This window comes from Tursiops truncatus, chromosome 1, assembly GCF_011762595.2.
Source record: "Tursiops truncatus isolate mTurTru1 chromosome 1, mTurTru1.mat.Y, whole genome shotgun sequence".
NCBI classification, from domain to species: Eukaryota; Metazoa; Chordata; class Mammalia; order Artiodactyla; family Delphinidae; genus Tursiops; species Tursiops truncatus.
In genome coordinates this window covers 63,836,702-63,850,109 of record NC_047034.1, presented here as the reverse complement: position 1 = coordinate 63,850,109, position 13,408 = coordinate 63,836,702, and the positions used below count along the sequence as shown (strand labels likewise).

At 46.3% G+C, this 13,408-nt stretch overlaps 1 protein-coding gene across 3 annotated transcripts in view; it reads right to left on the bottom strand.

Moving 5' to 3' along the window:
- Positions 1-957: 957 nt before the first annotated feature.
- The window catches only part of RXRG (retinoid X receptor gamma), a 44,407-nt gene continuing 31,956 nt past the window's right edge, over positions 958-13,408 (bottom strand). Inside the window, exons 5-10 of one of the 3 annotated variants that reach the window (XM_073804885.1) lie at positions 11,914-12,074; positions 11,668-11,797; positions 10,239-10,371; positions 8,966-9,057; positions 7,594-7,699; positions 958-1,308 (exon numbers count right to left, since the gene is read on the bottom strand). In XM_073804885.1, the coding sequence (XP_073660986.1) occupies positions 1,161-1,308; positions 7,594-7,699; positions 8,966-9,057; positions 10,239-10,371; positions 11,668-11,797; positions 11,914-12,074 (770 nt within the window). In that variant the 3' untranslated portion in view covers positions 958-1,160. The remainder of the gene's footprint in view (positions 1,309-7,593; positions 7,700-8,965; positions 9,058-10,238; positions 10,372-11,667; positions 11,798-11,913; positions 12,075-13,408) is intronic. The other 2 variants (XM_073804887.1, XM_004312825.2) reach the window with 2 other exon arrangements.

Below are 13,408 nucleotides of genomic sequence, written 5' to 3'. Positions count from 1 at the left end.
CTGTGCCAACAGGGAAGCCCTCTCTCTTCCCCTTTTAACACATTATTGATCGGGGGATTTTTGCAGAAACTAATGCCTGTGGCCAGCAATTTGTTATGTAAGTGAATATTGAAACACTCCAGTCAACAACGTTTGGGTAACAAAAGACATATTAATACATCTCTGGTCAGTAAGTTGTTAAGAACAGGCTACATACAGTCAGATAATGATGGAAAACAAATTTGGTGCACTCTGGTCTTTTTGTTATTGTTGCTAGTTAAGGACAGAAAATCCATTTCTTTACCATTACCAAAATCCATTACCACCTCCCACCAACTCCCAGGACCCGTGTCTTCCCCCATCAAGAGCACATCTTCTCTAACTTAAATAGGAAAAGAATTTGAAGAATAGATACATGTGTATGTATAACTGAATCACTTTGCTGTACACCTGAAACTAACACAACATTGTTAATCAACTATGCTCCAAAATAAAATAAAAATTAAAAAAAAAAGAGCATCTACTCTTGCCCTTATACTCCATTACCCCCAGTCAGGACAAGGCTGTTAGTACTCATTATTCTTAGGAGGAAAAGAGCAAAAAACAAACAAAAAAACAAAAATCCAGGCTGGCTCTGAAAGACAATGTTTCTTCCCAATCTCTCCAGGGGCTACCCTGGGGCAAAGCTAGCTGTGCCCAGCTTAGACATGGGGTATCTAACTGTGGGATTTATTGGTGCAGGACCCCAGCCTCATCCCCCATTCCTAACCCCCCATACCTTTCCTCCTACATCTGAGATAACTGCCCTGCTGCACAATAATTCACCCCATGCTCCATGCAGTGCCAATATCACATATATTACTTTATTATTTGGTCATTGGCTTTCCAATGCAAGTGAAAAAATAATTTAAACTAATTATATGTACAGAGGCTTGGTTAGTTTTCCCAAGGACTTCCAGAAAGATCCCCAGCCCCTTAAATAGCAAAGAAGGGTTACCGTCAACATCTATACAAAACTCCACCTATAAAAGTCGCATGTGTAGAAAGGTTTCTTTATTATAAGCATCACGTTTGGGGAACAGGAAGGGTTGGGGGTGGGGGGCGGAGGAACGTGTGCAGGGGGGTGGTCCACACACACCTGCCCTGACTAGTCCTGTGTAGGAGGCTGTGGCTGGTGAGGCTCAGGTGATCTGCAGTGGGGTCTCCAGCATCTCCATTAGGAAGGTGTCAATGGGTGTGTCCCCGATGAGCTTGAAGAAGAAGAGGTGCTCCAGGCACTTCAAGCCGATGGAGCGCAAGGCTGGGAGGCGCAGCAAGAGCTTGGCAAACCTGTGGAGAAGCAAGGAGACATTAAGGACTGGGGAGCCAGCATGCACGGGGCAGCTGCTGGCCTGAGGCAGCTCATTTGGTCTTCCTGACCAATCTGTGATTAGAAGAAAGAGCCTCGTTGGGGAGACTAAGGCAGTTGGAGAACCTCTAATTCTGGAGAGCTTCAGAAATAGGCTAGAGGTCTTGCTATGCTTCTTAAAGGTGGAAGTTGGATCCTGTGACCTCTTGAGAATCTCTTGAATTCTGTGACCACATCCCAGAATTGCCCTCAGCACCCCCATTCGTGGTGGGCAAGAGGAAGAGCTAGCCTGCTGATGCTGACTCACATCTCCAACCCTAACCAGCTGGTGCTCCTTACACTCTCTGTGCCTGGGGATTCCTGGGAAGATTTGCCAAAGCATTTAGAACAGCACAGCGCGGCGGATGTGCAGAATCCACAGGGGCTCTCGCCACTGGCTGAACGTGTTTGTGTACAAACCACGCACCAGGCAGTGAGATAGGTTCTGGGATCCAAGAAGAGCCCCCCACTCTCAGGACCAGCAGTTCTCAGCTCCTCGCCAGACTCTGCTTTCCCTCATACCACACTTACTTTAAGCAATGCGACCTCAATGTGCCTCAGTTACCACATTTCTGTTACCCGTTTATAACCACTTCGTACATCAGCTTCGTAGTCTGTGCTTACTTTTATTTTGTTTTGTTTTTTAATTTTTTTTGCCTAAGTGTGACTTTCTTTTTTAAATTTTTTGAAAATTTTTATTGAAATATAGTTGATTTACAATGTTGTGTTAGTTTCAGGTGTATAGCAAAGTGACTCCTATATATATATATATACATATATATATATGCTTTTTTAGATCCTTTTCCATTATAGGTTATTACAAGATATTGAATATAGTTCCCTGTGCTATATAGTGGTCCTTGTTGGTTGTATATTTTATATATAGTAGTGTGTATATTTGAATCCCAAACTCCTAATTTATCCCTCCGCCCCCTTCCCCCTTTGGTAACCATAATTTCTTTTCTATGTCTGTGAGTCTATTTCTGTTTTGTAAATAAGTTCATTTATATCAATTTTTTAGATTCCACATATAATCAGTGTCATATATTTGTCTTTCTCTGTCTGATTTACTTCACTTAGTATGATAATCTCTAGCCACTGTGGAGACTAGTACGCAGGTTCCTTAAAAAACTAAAAATAGAGCTACCATACGATCCAGCAATCCCACTCCTGGGCGTATATCTGGAGGAAATTCTAATTCAAAAAGATTCATGCACCCCAGTGTTCACTGCAGCACTGTTTACAATAGCCAGGTCATGGAAGCAACCTAAATGTCCATCAGCAGACGAATGGATAAAAAAGATGTGGGGAGGTTTCCCTGGTGGTGCAGTGGTTGAGAGTCTGCCTGCCGATGCAGGGGACGCGGGTTCTGTCCTGGTCCAGGAAGATCCCACATGCCGCGGAGCGGCTGGGCCCGTGAGCCATGGCCACTGAGCCTGCGCGTCCGGAGCCTGTGCTCCGCAACGGGAGAGGCCGCAACAGTGAGAGGCCCGCGTACCGCAAAAAAAAAAAAAAAAAAAAAGATGTGGAGGGTGTGTGTATACACACACACACACACACACACACACACACACACACACACTGGAATATTACTCAGCCATAAACAATAATGAAATAATGCCATTTGCAGCAACGTGGACGTGCTTACCTTTCAGTTAGGAAGAGAGAGAGACAGAAAATAGTAGCCTTCACCCCTGAGGGGCCCCCAGTCTGGAGAGAGAATACACACACCCATGCATACACACACACTCACATATGCCTCCCACACATGTGCACACAGACCCCCTCACCACTCTCACACATACACACACTTGTGCACACACATTCACTCACACTCTTATACACCCTCACACACATGAGCTTGCACATATTCACACGTGTAAAAGTATACACACACATTCTCCTCCATTCTCACCTGCCCTCACACACTGGTACACCCACACACACAAATGCATGTGTACACACACACACACACGCACACCTATAATTAAGGACCTTAGTTGTAAGGCTCATCAAAGGGAAAGAGACTAGTGTGTGAAGGAATTAGCCTCACACATACAGGGTCCTTTTCAGGCTCCTCAATCTGCCACATTTCCAACATGCTTCTGTGGTCTTTCTTCACCTCTCAAAATTCTTTTTGCCAGTGAAGCTTATTTTTAATGTTATTACTGATAATGACTGGAAATCAAATAACTCTACTCACAATTTCCAATAAAAAGTACAGGAATCGAAATCTTGTTAGTCACGGTGGCCTTAAATCAGCAACCTCCAGTTGGGCCGGATCTTCACTGGACGTCACAACATTATTTCACGAGAAGTTTTCAAATTGGAGTTTTAATACTCCTTGAAAATGCGTCTAGGTCTATATGCATGCCGAGAGGAGTTTTAAGGAAATGTGGCAATATAAGAAGAACAGAGTGGCACCATCTAAAAAGGTAAGAATTACCTCCCTACATGGAAAAATTAAAGGTCTATACCAAGGCCAACACACACCTTCAAAACATTTGATTAGAAAGCCTCTGAGTGGGACTTCCCTGGCGGTCCAGTGGTTAGGGTTGTGCGTTTTCACTGCAGGGAGCACAGGTTTGATCCCTGGTCAGGGAACTAAGATCCCACAGGCCTCTCGATGTGGCAAAAAAAAAAAAAAAGGAAGCCTCTGAGTGCATCTGAATGGTATCACCGTTAGATAAGAACAAGGAGGCTGAGCTCCTGGTCAAGGCTCTGCCACGAAAGAGGTTTCTGTAATTAGGCAAAGAAAACGGCTTCTTTATAAAGTGTGAAGTTAGGCTGACGTTAGCTCTGAAAATGTATTTTTTTACTCTAAAAATGCCAAAGTTTTACAATGTGTAAAATGCTAACCGTTCTAGACACAAAGTATTATATATAGTATGGATAAACAACAAGGGCCTACCGTATAGCACAGGAAACTATATTCAACACCCTGTGATAAACTATAATAAAAAGAATGTGAAAAAGAATGTATATATATATATATATATATATATATATATATATATATATATAACAATCACTGTGCTTCACAGCAGAAAGTGACACATTGTAAATCAACTATACTTCAATAAAATGATTTTTTAAAAAATGTTAACCATAAGCCTGCTGTCTTTGCTGTCTGTCCCAGGTTTGGGAGCTAAGATCAGGATGTAGAAATAAACACACCCCCTAATAGCCACAGCCACAGGGTCGCATTCCTCGCTCACATGTTTGGCAACAAGGGGCATTCACAGCCTTTGAAGGCACCTGCTGTGTGAGAGAAAGAAGGTTCCTGCAAACTCTGCCCCCTCCTGAGTTTTGATGTCTGCTTCTGGCTAGAGGAAGCAGAACTCGCCCCTGTGAGGTGTACTTCTGAAAAGTCTCCACGGAGTGGCAGCCCTCCACCACCAAGAAAACGGCCTTGACAGGGCTTGTGTGCCACCAGGGACCCCCTCAACCACTTTCTGCAAACCAGAGGTGACCAGCCTTCGGCACACTTGCCCACCTGGTTGAGCCAAGTGACACCCCTGATGGACCTGCTCAGCATCTGGGTGGTCACCCACTGTCCAGGCTGTACCGGATGCACCCAAGGGACATGCGGGGACCTAGTCCCTGCACTCCCTCCCTGAACGCCCAGGCCCTGCCCTGGGCCAGGCAACAAGTGTTGGCATCTCTGCCTAGTGCCTGGGGGCCGCCCAGGCCCCTGGCTGTCCCCTTCCTGGGAAAACAGGCAAGTTCCAAAGTTTTTAAAGTGTTATTCATTAGAAACAATCTAAATGTCAACCACAGAACGATGACTAGATACATTAGGATACACCCATCCTGTGAAATATTACAGACTCATTGAAAATAAGAATTTTGTACTTTTCAATATCTGATAAAATGTCTAAAATAGCTAATGGAGCAAAATAATACGGCAAACCATATGATTTCAGATCTGTAAATATACATTTCTCTGTATACATACATTGATACACAAAGCTGCTGGAAAGAAATATACCTCCCAAATTTACAGGCAGTTTATATTACCCTATTTATTTAAAAACACTTTCCTTATTTCCTACCAAAGCATGCTTGGTTTTTATAATAAGATAGAAAAGAGTTCTGGTTTTGTTTTTTTTTTGGGGGGTACGCAGGCCTCTCACTATTGCGGCCTCTCCCGTTGCGGAGCACAGGCTCCGGACGCGCAGGCTCAGCGGCCATGGCTCACGGGCCCAGCCGCTCCGCGGCATGCGGGATCTTCCCGGGCCGGGGCACGAACCCGTGTCCCCTGCATCGGCAGGCGGACTCTCAACCACTGCACCACCAGGGAAGCCCTAGGAGTCTTGTTTTTTAAAGAGGTAAACAGCACTACCTAGAGCCAAGTCCAGGAAAAGGATGAATGTGAGCCTTCCTAGTCCTAATGCCCTGTACACGATATGTGCACACAGACACACACACACACACACACACACACACACACACACACACACACGAGTAATGCTGCCTTACAGCTGGGAGATTCAGTGGATGTCATCCAGCACAGGGCTTTCAGTCAGCTCTCACTGGCCAGAAGCTGAGCTGATGCTGGCAGCCAGGCCCTGCTGGTTGGGTAGGGCTCTTTCCACCTCACCCACTTCAGATGTAGGAGAGACTGCCAGGTGCCTATCAAAATCCATTCTTCCCTTCTTCCTTGGCATCCAGCTGCACACATTCTCCAGTCTCCTTCTTGGCTAGCTGGTCCATGTGACCAAGTTTTAGCCAATGGAAGTGAGTAAAGGGAGGGGGTACCCTGTCCAGATCAATGTGTTGTCCATATAGCCTCACCTCTGTGCTCCCTCTCCTCTTTCCCTTCCACCATCAGCATACAAAACACAATGAGAGGGCTTCCCTGGTGACACAGTGGTTGAGAGTCCGCCTGCCAATGCAGGGGTTTGTGCCCCAGTCCGGGAAGATCCCACATGCCGCGGAGCGGCTGGGCCCGTGAGCCATGGCCGCTGAGCCTGCGCGTCCGGAGCCTGTGCTCCGCAACGGGAGAGGCCACAGCAGTGAGAGGCCCGTGTACCAAAAAAAAAAAAAAAAAAAAAAAAACACAATGAGACTCGGCGACATGGTGGAACCCCAGGAAGGAAGGAGCCTGGGTCCCCGAGCGATGGTGTGGAAGAAAGTCACCACACTAGACTGATTACCCATCCAGGACTGATTTGTGAGGAAGAAATAAACTTGTGTTCAACCATTGACATTTGGGAAGTCTGTTGTCGCAGCTTAGTCTCCATAAGACACAAGGCCTGCACATTTATTGTATCAACTGGCTGGACCCCACTCACACAGATGCACTCATTGCCTGTGATAAGAAATGAGCTCAGCCTCTTCCAGACAACTGAGAGATAGTGGCTTATGATCCAGGAAAAATGGGCTAATGGAAATGAGACTCCACAGAGGAATAAAAGTCATCAGTGAGAATTGGGAGCATAGGTAATTAATCCTAAACACAAACTCATGCCTTTAAAGAAGTTTCTTTCAAGTTTCATTTTCCATTTTCTGTGAGGTTTGAGGATCATATTCTCTCTTTTTAACTAGAGTTAGTGGAGGAGGAAAATTTTATTCAGCTGTACCTGGGGGAAACATTTGGGAAAAGAATTTTTTTAACCACTCAGGAATACGGGTAGATGGCCTCAGAGATCCTCTGACCGATATCTTCCTTTTCAGACAAGAAGCCCAGACCCAGGACCTTGCCAGAGGCTACAGACGGCACCCTCGGGGCTAGCGGTCACCTCTCCTGGCTACCAAAGCCTGTACCTTTTTCTGCAGGGGGGCTTCCATGAGGGCAAAGCAGAAAGCAATGCAGTCACACTGAAAAGCACAAGCTCTTCGAAATCAGACAAACTTGGGTTCCCAACCTGCCCCACCTGCCCTTCCCAACCTGCCCTTGCCCGGCTCTGTGACCCTGGGCAAGTTTCCTTTCTGAGCCTTGGGGCCTCTTTAGAAATTGGAGCTAAGGATTCCCACCATCGTTCGTTCACTGGGGTGTTCATTCAACATTTAAAGATGAATACTAATTGTTAGGCTCTGATGCCAAAGTGGTGAACAGTGGGTGAACAAGACGGGCGAGACCTCCGGTTTCACGGAGCCAGTGTCTGAGTAGCTTTGAGACGGTTGTGAAAAAATCTAGACAGTGCCTGCTGCATGTCGCCATTCATTAATGGCAGATCAGAAGAGTTGCTGCAGTTGTTACCATTCTTCCAGGACTCCCTCACCTGCCTGGTTGTTCCGGGTACTTCTGCTTGGTGTAGGCCTCGAGGGTGGCATAAACCTTCTCTCGCAGAGTCTCCACCTCAGAGGGGTTGGACAGACCCTTGGCATCTGAAAAAGACAGTTGATTCAACCTCTCCTTACACACCTCTGCGGGACACCCTTCTACAGAGTCTGTCCCCATTCACACAGGCCACGTCCTGCAGAGTTACGAGAGACACGCTGGATGGGGGACACTGTGAAATACACAAAGCCAGCCCTTTGTGCCCTCACACCTCCTTCCTGTGCCCAATCTACCCAATAAACTCTTGGAGCAAAGGTACGCACGGCTGACTGCAAGGAGGAGAGTTTTCTTTTATCCGGGCCATTCTAGGAATACTACCTTCACACATTTATTGAGTGCTTACTGTGTGCTAAGCATGGACTGAATAAAGAGATGGGGTACAAAAACCGGACAGACCCACATCCTGTGTCAATTAACAGACCACCTAATTCAGGAGACGAAGCATGTGCGTCAATTACTATGCAATTCTGAATACTCATCTTTCTTGACCCACAGCAGCATCTGAAGAAGCTGATCACTTCCTCCTTCTTGAAATGCTTTTCCTCCCTGGGCCCCCCAGGACACTACTCTTTGGCTCTTCCCTGTCTCACTCACTGCCCCCTCTCAGGCTTCTTTGCTGGCTCGTCCTTTTCTCTGCAACCTCTAAATATCACCATGCCCCAGGGCTTAGCCCTCAGCCCTCTGCTCTGCAATGCCTCTACTTTTCTCTCGGTCTCAGAGCCTTGCACGCCAGGTCTAGGCTGATAGCTCTCAAATGTACATCTCCGGTCCTGCCTCTTCTCTGAACTCCAGACTCACATAAACAATTGCTTCCGGGAGAGCCACTCTTGGACGTTTACTATCCATCTCAGATTCTCACGTCCAAAGTCCTGATTCCTAGCCACCCACCCTTTGAACCGCCATTTCAGTAAATGAAACCTCTGTTTTCCCAAGTGTTCAAGAAAACAAAATGAAAAATTCTAAGAATTATATTTAATACCTCTCTTTCTTTCACACCCTATCAGCAAATCCCATTGGCTCTGTCTAAAAATATATGTAGAACCCGACCACTTTTTACCGCCTTCTTTGCTACTACCCTAGCCCTCTGGCATCTCTCGTCCTCCCCACTTGCCCCCAAACATGCACACTCCACGTCCATTTGAGACCCTTTTCAAGATGGCTCGAGGAGCAGAGGCCATGAAGAGTTGACTCCTTGTCCTCCCCAGGATAGGTCTCCTGGCCCTCCCTTATCTGTCTCTGCTGAGCTAGAAGACTAGAGAACATCAGAGCACTGGGGGCCGACCATGGAGGAGAGCTAAGCACGACGCACTCACCTGGGTTAAAGAGCACAATGGCTCGTAGGCACCCCAGCTCCGACTTATCCATCTGCATGTCTTTCATTTTGGAGACCAGCTCAGTCAGAACTCTGCTCACAGGAAACAATGGCAGGTGATGAGAAAATCATGAATACCAGGCCAAGGGCTGATAAAATGAATGCAACCAATATTTATTGTGTACCCACCCCATTTTCCAGTAGATGCGCCAGGTACTAGGGGCACAGAGATGAATAAGATACAGTCCCTGATCTCAAAGAGCTCACAGTTTCATTAAAGAAACAGACACAGAAGCAATACATAGCAGCAACACAAAGCCAATAACTGGCATGATCAAAGTCCCAGGGAACACCGAGGATGAGGCAGTGAACACAGAGAGGGAGCTGGAAAGGCAGCCTAGAGGATTTGGGAATTGGCAGAAATGCAACGGGCAAAGCAGGGAGAGGGCATCGCATGTCTGGAAGAACACCGCAAAGGACGGCGTTCCGTGACAGGGCAGAAATTTCTAGACACCATCAAGAGGGCTGAGTCAACTGAAGACCATGATAGTCTCCATGTGGAACATATTGTGGGAAAAGGCAGGGAAGGAGTAGGGACATCTTAGATGGATATGCGCACGGCCCTGGAAGACCATTTATGGTGGGGTTCGGAAGGGACCACAGGGCCCTGGCATTGGACAGAGAGGCTATTTTCAATCTTACTCTTCCTTTCCCAGTTCTCCGTCCTTTCACCCGCCCATTCATCTCTCATCTCTTTAAATCACCTGGCTTAATTTTCCTTTAGAACCATTTAAGGCACAGAACCCCAGACTCAGGCTGTTGCTCTTATAGCAGAATTCCCCCAGAGAGCCTGATGCAGAGACCAGCAAAAACCTCAGCTCATCTTTCCCAGATTCCTAAAGTCAGATCCTAAACCCTCATTCCCATCCAGGCCCCCTTGGATAAGCAGTTCAAACTCCCCACTCCCACCTTACTAGGTAATGTCAACAATACAGTCTCTTCCCTGGAAACCTTTAGGGATAATAGGGTCTTTCATCTGCCAGCAACTCTGTTGGCCTCTGATTGACCCCATCTCCTTGGATAACCGTTTCTTTTAATCCCTTTCTCATTCCCCAGGTTTATGTTTTCATGTGCTGAACGGTCTCTGCTTCCAGCCAGTACAGCTGATTGGGCTGTCCATCCTACATCCCAGCACTACCCACAGGTACACACACACACATGCACACATGTGTACACACACACACATACAAGCGCCGGAAGTAGAATAGAGCCACCTGTCAAAGATGGAGCCAACCCCAGCACTGTGGGCACTGCTCCGGTGGACGTGTAAACCCGTGGCCAGAAGGATGCCATCCTGCACAGAAACGGAGCGGTGGGAAAAGGAGGCGATCAGCAATTCATTCCACCCTGCAAGAATAAGAAGGAGGCCTTGAGGGAAACCTGACCACACCCTTGCTTCATTGATAATCACCCAAGGCATGTACTGTTATCCTTTGGAATAAAAGCAGAACCAGAAATCCAGGGAGGTCAAAAACTAGTTCCAGACGACACCACTAATTAGTGAGGGAACAAAGGGTAAGACTGGGGTCCCCTGACTCGTGGGTCTGCTCCTCCCCCACAGTCTCTCCAATGCAGCGCAGAATGGCAGCTTGAGGGCAAGGACTCTTTTTTCCCTCCAGTCCATCAACAAATATGGATTGAACACTTAACGGTAACGGTCACTGTGTTAGCTGCCATGGTAGATAAAGCGAGTATACCCTGCAGTGTCTGCCCCCAGGACATGACAAGCTGGTTTTACTTCTTAGGCGTTGTTTAGTAGCACCCAGCACGGCATGTAGCTTTCCATCGACACTCAGGGATCGCTCATTATCTAATAGGGATGAAATAAGTGGACTGGCTCCCCAGGCTCAGCGAATCTTCATGAAATGTCCCTGCTGGCTCCATGACAAAGAGGAGATTTGGCCTGTGTCAACTGCACAGTGTCCCAGAAATGGGAGGCTAGAGAGATGATAGCATGTAGAATCTTAAAATAGGAAGGGACCCTGGAATCTTTCTAGTAAAAGCCTGAGCAAAAATCTTTGGCTTCCCCTATTTCACCTGTGAAATGGGAATATCTATTTTCCAATTTCATAATAGTTAATGAGGCACAGCTTCAGATTGTCTTGAATAACAATTGTTTAACTGTCTTTGAAGATTAAATGCAAATTATAAAGGCTGCATAAAATTTGCATGGAAAAAGAGCCTTTCTTGGTCACTAAAAGGATTCTAGGAAGCAGTTTAAGAGAACCAATGGACAGAAAAATCTCATTAAATAGAAAATTCTCACCTTCTTGTAAACCTGCCTTGTTTTTTTAATTATGTGTGTGTTTAAAAGTTATTTTTCTCTGATAATAAAATGCATGTAGGAACTTATAAAAATTTCATTAAGTATAAAAGAGAAAATTTAAATATTTAAAAAAAGAAAAAGAGTCTTACTCCTCCATTAACAGTGTTTCATTTGGAAATGAAAGTTTTGGGGGCGGGCCATCCAAATTTCAGAGCTTACCAATAATATAAAAAAGAACAACCTCGGATAGGGTTATCCTGTCTCAGCAATGTGCACAGGTTGGATGGGTTACGGCTCCATCAGGTCACTTGTTTTAGGATCCCAAGGGTAATTTCAAAATGGCAACCCAAGAAGAAAGGAGCCCTGGTATCCCTTACCTGCCCGGAGCAGAATGACCTGGTCCTCCAAGGTGAGGTCAGAGAAGTGGGGAATACGCTTGGCCCATTCAACGAGAGTAAAGAGCTGCTTGTCAGCAGCATGGCATATGTTGGTGACAGGGTCATTTGTCTAAAAAAGGAACAAAGTACTCTGAACGGACAGGTTCTAGGACTCAAACATACTCCTGCCCCATCTCCAGCCCCCTCCAAGAAATAGGATATGGATGGAGATCTAAGACCACCTACCGAATTCTCCATGTTCATGTCACCGTAGGATTCTGTCTTTGGTTCAACAGCAAGTTCAGCCTCCAGAATCCTCTCCACGGGCATATCTTCATGGCCACCACTGGCACATTCTGCCTCACTCTCAGCCCGCTCCCGGCTTCTCTGCCTTTCTTCTTGCACAGCTGGCAGGGACAAGGACGTGCAGACGTTACCATATGCCCAGGACAACTGTGGGAAGGTTAATTACATCCCTAAGCCTCATTTTCCTCCTCTGTAAAATGGGCATCATGGTGGCAATGAATCAGAGATGCTGTCATGTTAACAGATGAAACCAAGAAAGCAGAGCTGAGCTGTTTTCTTATGCCTGTGCCAAACTATGGGTTTTTTCAGTCCACAGTCTTTCCAGTTCATTATGGTGGCCACTCTAAATGTGCCTTTTAAGCTTTAATAACCTCCAATTCTGCCCTTTCTTTTAATGAGCCACTGTCTCCTTGCATGCTGTCTCCCCTATCCTTCCTCCACCTGCTACCTCTAATAAACCGGGAGCATGCAGTAGTTAAGTAACGAGCACATTACTCTAAAAATTCCCTCTGTCAGATCCTGCGCATCACTCTTGGCATTCGCGTCCCATTAGGTCTGCCCCTAGTGCACCGGCCTGAACACAGCATCACCTGATCTGACTTGTCAGGGAAGATCTTCAGGGAGCCGTGTGGGTATTTAGTAAGAGAAAGGGTGGAATAATGTCACCTAGATGACATTTCAGAATCAGCAGCTGATTTGGGGGGTGGGGAAGGGTACACAGGCAAAGGTGGAGGCTAGAATTTTCTCAGATTCCCCAAGTTTAGGGTTTTCATCAAAGAACCCTCTGGGTCTATACATTAGAATGTCAGGCAGACTCCTTTCCCAATTCTGTGCTCTTCACTGGGAAGAGGGTTAGTTTCTCTATGGCGTTAGTTTCCATCCTCTCGAAAGCTTCAGTTTCCATCTTCTTATTCCCAGTAGCGATAAGCAGAATTCAGTATTGGCACACATTTTCTAAATCCCAAGAATCGAGAAAATTTTCCTCTAAGGAGTGGCCCAGAGGGACCTCAGTGACAGCTATTCCACGAGCAACTTCTACGTCTCATCTCCTCTCCTTTCCTCCCCTTTGTCCACTTTCCAAGGCTCCTCCTACTCTCTGAGCCACAAGGCTGCGGAATGAACTGGGACTGGATGCTGGACATCTAGTTTGTCACGCAAGTGATATTATTGATCTCTCAAAGTAGGTCAGAGAAGGGTCTGACAGCACAAATCTGGCTGATACATCACTGTCTCTAATAGAGACACACCAAGAAACCTCAAGATGAGAATGATATTCAGGGGTTGAGAGGGAGGGAGGGTAGGAAGGAAGGAGTAAAGGAAGAAAGGAAAGAGAGATTAAAGCAGGAGAGTAAGAAAAAGAAGAAATGGACGAGAAAAAGAGCAGAGAGGACAAAATACGAGAAGAGCAAAAATCATGTACCTTGGAGTCAAAGAA